The 6,357-nt window shown below is 44.9% G+C and overlaps 1 protein-coding gene across 3 annotated transcripts; it reads left to right on the forward strand.

The window, feature by feature from the left end:
- The first annotated feature begins 3,978 nt into the window (after window positions 1–3,978).
- On the forward strand, window positions 3,979–5,814 carry LOC122048989 (zinc finger AN1 domain-containing stress-associated protein 15-like). 3 transcript variants are annotated; one of them, XM_042610503.1, is made up of 2 exons: window positions 3,979–5,057; window positions 5,497–5,814. In XM_042610503.1, the coding sequence occupies exon 1, from the start codon at window positions 4,594–4,596 to the stop codon at window positions 5,053–5,055; it is 462 nt and encodes a 153-aa protein (XP_042466437.1). In that variant the 5' UTR covers window positions 3,979–4,593; the 3' UTR covers window positions 5,056–5,057; window positions 5,497–5,814. The 3 variants fall into 3 exon arrangements, with proteins under 3 accessions (XP_042466437.1, XP_042466444.1, XP_042466431.1); XM_042610510.1 differs by lacking the exon at window positions 5,497–5,814 and adding an exon at window positions 5,232–5,462; XM_042610497.1 differs by having other exon boundaries at window positions 3,982–5,057; window positions 5,547–5,814.
- Window positions 5,815–6,357: the final 543 nt, after the last annotated feature.

The following is a 6,357-nucleotide window of genomic DNA, read 5'->3' on the forward strand; positions in this document are numbered from 1 at the left end:
TCTTTATTAATTAGTTGCAATTATGTTCATTGTAAATTTGTGCTTAACATGTTAGTTTAGTAATTTTCTTTTAAAAATTACTTTTGTGTCTACTCTTTACCCTAACCTGAACTTGGGTTGATGCACATCATAAAGGGGGAGATTGTTGGTCCCCGTGGGTGTTTTGATGTGATCAACCAAGTTGGTTAGGTCCTGCTTGTGGTTGATCCCTGTGTCTAAGTATGCAGGAACTTAGGAGCGCAGGAAGTCAAGCAGAAGACGCAGCTAGCGAGAAGGACGACACGGGAAGGGAGCCGACGGGCTCGGTGCATCCGAAGGATGAGAGAGCTGCGGCCCAAAAGAACGGAGCGTCGGAAGCTGAAGCAAGTAAGCTGGAAAAGCAGCCAACCAGCTTGGAGGCGCCTCCAGCTTGAAGGCGCCTCCAGTCTTGTTGGAGGCGCCTCCAACTGGTCAAAATGACTGTTTCAAGCTGCGGATAAAGTTTTATCCGCTCACCCCTTGGAGGTGCCTTGGACCCTCGAGATCAGATTTCCAGAGGCTATTTAAAGACCACTGGAGCTAGGAATTCATCAACGATTATTCAATCAACTCTGTAATCAATTCCTAGCAATAGTTCTGAGTTGTTAGAGTGTAAAAAGTTTCTCCGCCTTCAGTAAAAGAGACTTTTTCTAGTGCGCTCTTCATTGCCCTAGATTAACAACTCTCTTGGTTGTAACCAGGTTAAATTCTTGTCTTCCTATTTCGTTTCTGTTTTATTTTCATTATTGCTATTGCATTACTTGAGTTGAAATCCGAGGAGGGTATAGTTTTATTTTTTCAGAAGAAATTCACCCCTCTCTTGCCGGCCTCCGCTGCACCTACAGTCTTTCCAATATTTATTGGAGGTGGACATCTTAGTAAAGAAGACCAAGCCAACCCGAGACTAGAAGAGATAGGTGCCCAGCTCGGATTGCTTGGGATAATAGAAATAATGGAATATATGGAGCCTAAGAGGAATGTTGTGGACGGTGAACAGAACCACAACCTCGCACAGAAGGCGGAAAGAGTTGGGAACAAGTTGTCCGAGCGAAAGATGAAAAAAGTTGCAGACTTCGATAATAAACGGATGGACGGGAAACCACTGACCGGCCACTAGGGATGTAAACGAGCCGAACAGTATTAGGCTCGAGCTCGGCTCGTTTAAGTTATATTCGGGCTCGAGTTCGGCTCAAGCTCGAATCGAGCGTTATCACAAGGCTCGAGTTCGGCTCATTTTAGAATTATCAAGCTCGCGAACAGTTCGAGCTCGGCTCGTTATTAGCTCGATTATCAAAGTTAACGAGCCTAACTCGTTAAGCGAGCTCGGGCTCGTTTTCGGGCTCGTTTAGAGCTCGTTTTTGGCTCGTTTCAGAGTTCATTTTTTTGCTCATTTTAAAGCTCATTTTTTTGACTTGGTTTAAGGCTCGTTTTAAGGCTTTTTTTTTGGCTCGCGAGCCTATAAATGAACATGTTCGCGAGCTCACGAGTCGAATATCCTTAAGCTCGAGCTTGGCTCGATAAAACTGTCGAGCTCGAAATCGAGCTCGAGCTCGGCTCGGTAAGATAAACGAACGAACTCGAACGAGATTTTTACCGAATCGAGCTCCGAATATCTCGCGAACCGTTTGGTTCATTTACATTCCTACCGGCCACGAATTGGTCACGAAAAAAGAAGATTGTGCTGTGCGGCGGGTTATGTGGCCGGTCGGAAGGCGAGGCCAAAATTATTTCATAATCAGAAGGGATGCCAAAGGCATTAACTAGGCTCGTCGCATCATGTGCGTCGAACTGAGTCTCCATGGTGGTGTACCATGGGCTGGGAGCAGGGTCGGCTGGCTGCGAGGAACTAGCCATGGTGGGGAAACAGAGAGGCCGAGGGATCGCTAAAGAAAATCGTCGGGAAAAGCAAGAAAGTAAGAGGAACAGGGAAAAGCTTACAAAGCGAAATGGCGAAAAGAAATAGAGGATAAGAAACCACAGCAAATGCGGAGACGATAGGCCAAGAAGCTTACTGGACAGGGAAGCGCTGAGGGAGAGGAGAAGTTGGAGATTGGAGCACTAAATGAAGGATCGCCGGAGTGCTAAACGCAAGGTCGCCGGAACACGCGAACACGAGAGCGTCAACAATGAAACAAAAGTCGGCGTGGAGACTTTATAAAGACCTGGCTCGGCCGAGCGGAACCGTCCGATCTAGGGTGCAAGAATCGGGGCACACATCCGACTGTTGAATTTGAACCACCAAACGTTACATCAGCGGTTGTCACCTCGGACATGCGGCGACTGCGCCAATGACACGTGGCGTCGTCCCATAGGATGACATTTAATGGGCGCGTGCTCGGCCTTAATGGAAAAGATTTGCATGCATCACGAGGAGATGCGGACGCGTCAACATTAGCTGACCGGCTCGCATCCCTTCGAAATCGGTGAGGAAAAGAACCCAAGATACTAACTATGAAGACACGAAGCACCGACCGGGAAAGAAAGAGCAATCCTACGGGGACCGAGCGGGATCCAACCCATCTATCAACCGACCGGCCAACTACTCGCCAGGCTATTCGTCCAGTCAGTCGGACTTTTAGCCTCCTTCGACTAGACTTGAAGGGAGGACATGTGATCCGGTGGTAAGGGGGGACCCGCCCGGCAGGAGGTCAAAGTGGTCAACACCCGGCAGCCGTTCGACCGGGCGGATTACCTTTCTGATCAGCAGGAGGAATGGCCGACCCGGCATTTCGACAGCTCGGCCTGACGCCGAGTTTCCGATGGTAAAGGACAAAGGGAGCAGGTGGTGAGATCTTCTTGGGAACCAGTGTCGCCGACAAGAGACATGGCCAGTGGCCTGGTTGGACAGAGAATCGTACGGTGGAAGCTTCCACTGTCACGTCAGAGATATGCTCGTGCTATTAAGGTAGGGTGTCGGGCATGCTTTTCTGACACATCCATTCCAGGTATGCCTCGAGAAGCGCGCACACGCCTCGAGAAGCGTGCACACGCCTCGGGAAGCGTGCACACGCCTCTGGAGAGCCCTATATAAGGACCCCCAGATTTCGACGGACGTATGTGCATTTCATTACTGTAGCTACAGTTTTCACTTCTTTGCTCTACATCTTTCTGTCGAAAATTTGACTTGAGCGTCGGAGGACCGTCACCGGGAACCCCTCCCCGGCTCAACATTGTATTTGCAGGTTCACGGCGGTAAAGGAGCTACGTCTTGGAAGTCTTTGACCAGTCACCAGGAACATCACATCTCCAGTACCCATCGACTCAACACTCAAATAAGATCAAGTAACTTTTAACATTATTTGGGAAGCAAGTGGGGAGAAGAGGGTGAATAGAAAAGATAAACTTTTATTCTCCTTTATATTCAAATATATTATTTCCTTACCTCCTGATTTAAAATATAAGAAAATTATCATCTCTTTCCTTTCTATTAATGAACTTCTTCTCATCTTTAATCATTTGACTATCAACAATAAACTATAAAATGACTGCGTAATTTTCCTTCGTATAATTTGAAGCCGGACGTAGGGGATGTCAGATGAGCAAAATCACCTGTAAATAATTCATGCACTTTTTTACACGGAAAATTGTTTTAATTCGGCAATGATTCAAATTATGCATTATTTTTTAATAATTGTGCCATGCCTTATTTATGGTATGTCCAACATTAGTACTTGGAGCCCAGCAACAAGTGAATTGCTGAAGACCCATTGTACATGTTGGTCCAGTGTTCTTGCATGTTGCCCATAACTTTTTCCCCACTATTCACCTTTATACTTGAGCATGGTGCCAATGCATGAAAGTTAGCCTCCAAAGTCATGTCTTTTTCTTCCTCTTGGAACAGAACAGTGGGAGACAATCACACACAAACAGGAAGCAAAACAGGGCAAGACTCTTTCTTTATGATTAACTACTTAAATATAAGCACGCATTATTTGTGGTTGATCATTTGCTTTATTTTATCGTGTTGCAGAGGTGGAGGATGAGAATGAGACGGGTTCAGCTGGCTGATGAGCAAATAAGGCACATCAAGATCACAGAATCCACTCAATCATGGGTGGCTTCAATTAATTGATTAGATCAATAGTTTTTTTTTTCCTCTCTCTCTCTTTTCCAACCATATTTCCTTTTTTATTTGAAGTGTAATAATCTCTTGTTTTTTTTTTTTTTTTTTTTTTTTTGTAATTGGAGGTATTTATAATTCACCTTTTTCTCCACCATCTCCGAAGCTCCAACCTTTACCATTTCTTTTCCTCTCCCTTGTTTCCCCCGTTTCTGTCGGCTTTCCTCGCACCATCCGATCGGGATTTGTCGATGTAGTTGGTATTTGCGTGTTTCTACCTTTGATTTCTGGGTTTATTTGAGCGCTTGAGTCCGATTGAAGCTTGAGATTTTGTAATCCATCTAAAGGATCTTCTTTTACTTTGCTTTTCCCTGTTAGATTTGTTTTTTTTGGAGCTGTTTCTTCTCGATTCCTATCGTCGGTGTTGATTTGTGCTCTTTGATCGTGTTCGGGCTTCGATCGGTTGTGCTCCGCTCGATTATCGGAAAAAGTTGATCTCTCCGAAGAAATTCAGAATGGCTGGAGAAAGCTGTAACCTTGACAAAGACGAAGCGGAGATCTTCAAGTCCTCTTCCTCTCCCTCTGCTTCTCCGCCACCGCCTCCGCCTCCAGCATCACCGTCTTCCCCACCCCCGACTTCTGTTCTCCCAAAATCCTGCGAGGATTCCCCTATCCAGAGATCGGAATCGCCGGCCCCCAAAAAGCCAATCGCGGCTTCTTCCACGCCGATTCTCGACGAGGAATCCTCGAAGCCGGGAGAGGAATCCCAGCCGCCTGTTAGATTCAGCAACAGGTGCTCCGCCTGCCACAGAAAGGTCGGTCTCACCGGATTCCGGTGCCGATGCGGCGATCTCTTTTGCGGCCGCCACCGTTACTCCGATGCTCACGACTGCTCCTTCGATTACAAGGCCTTTGGGAGGGAGGAGATCGCCAGGGCCAACCCTGTGATTAAGGCTGCCAAGATCATCAAGATCTGAAGGTACAAAGTTGCTACCTTTCCTCTTTGCTTGAACAGATAAATGCTCATTTTTATCATTTGAACCTATCAATTATTCTTTTGATCGATCACCGGATCTTCTTTCTCATCTACTTCTGCTCGTAATTTTTGTTCACATAAATCTCAAACCACAATAATTTCAGTTCTTTTAAGCAGTCTGGTAGAATCCTCCACTTCAACATCTAGTCCAGCTATAAGAAGAGAATATGGACAAAGAAAGCACATTTTGGGTGCCAGTGATAATATAAGGCACGAGTTTTATTCTTGGGACGCATTTCCTGTGATTCTTCACTGCCATAGTGCCATTGCAATTGTGTTTTTTCTCTCTCTTGTCAATGTTTCTCAACAGTGCTTCAATAAATTCTCAGGAAAAAGTAGCTTCCTTTACACTGCACACTGATTTGGCACTTGTGTTTTTTAGATCGACCATGGAAATATGTCTCAGTGGCTGTGTTATATCTGTGGACGCAGTGTAGGGTGGAAGATAAGGTTAGTTGAAGCGTAGCATGGAAATGACCGCCAGTGTGGGCTCAAGCTTCTGATGGCATTGATGAAGGCAGACTTGCTAGGCCTGGAAAAACTGATAGGACTGGAAGTGGGCTCAGGGCTAACGAGATGGGGATCTTTCGACTCACAAGATTTAGGTTTGATGCCTTTAATATTGATGGACCAAGTGAATGATTTCGATGTAACTTTGATCTGATCTGCTTTTATATTTGAGTATGGTGCTTATTTTTCATGTGATCTGCGTTTCATTGGCATGTGGTGGTTTCTGGTCGGGGACAGCCGATCCTCTGACTCGCAATCTCTCTAGGTCCTTTTTGCCATTTGTACGTTGGATCACAATTGAAATCTGGTTAAAATTAACTACAATCTCTTCTAAGTTTACCTTCTCATTTAAGTTATAGTTTGGATCGAATCAGACGGTCAGAGACCTTCGATATGTGAGCGGTCCACACATCGTCAATGGCCGTTTGGCTCGATCCAAATTATAACATAAGTGGGAAAGTGAATCTATCCAAACTATAACATAAGTGGGAAAGTGAATCTAAGGAAATTGCAGTCCATTTTAAACGGATTCTGACCACGTTTTGACGTGCAAATGAGGGGATCATGGATTGCTAACTAGAGTATCAAAATCCCAATAGGACTATTCTTTATTTTTAATAGGGTAAAATTTTACTTATTATCATTTTAGTATTTTAAAATATCCAAATTGTGAATTGTATCTTGAAATATTTATTTTTAAGACCATCAACTAATTTTGACGACATGTTTAGAA

The sequence above is a fragment of the Zingiber officinale genome, chromosome 1B, assembly GCF_018446385.1.
Source record: "Zingiber officinale cultivar Zhangliang chromosome 1B, Zo_v1.1, whole genome shotgun sequence".
In the NCBI taxonomy this organism is placed as follows: domain Eukaryota; kingdom Viridiplantae; phylum Streptophyta; class Magnoliopsida; order Zingiberales; family Zingiberaceae; genus Zingiber; species Zingiber officinale.

What these genes read in the sequence shown, in the direction of transcription:
- LOC122048989 (XM_042610503.1), top strand. Translation starts at nt 4,594, where the DNA reads ATGGCTGGAGAAAGCTGTAACCTTGACAAAGACGAAGCGGAGATCTTC.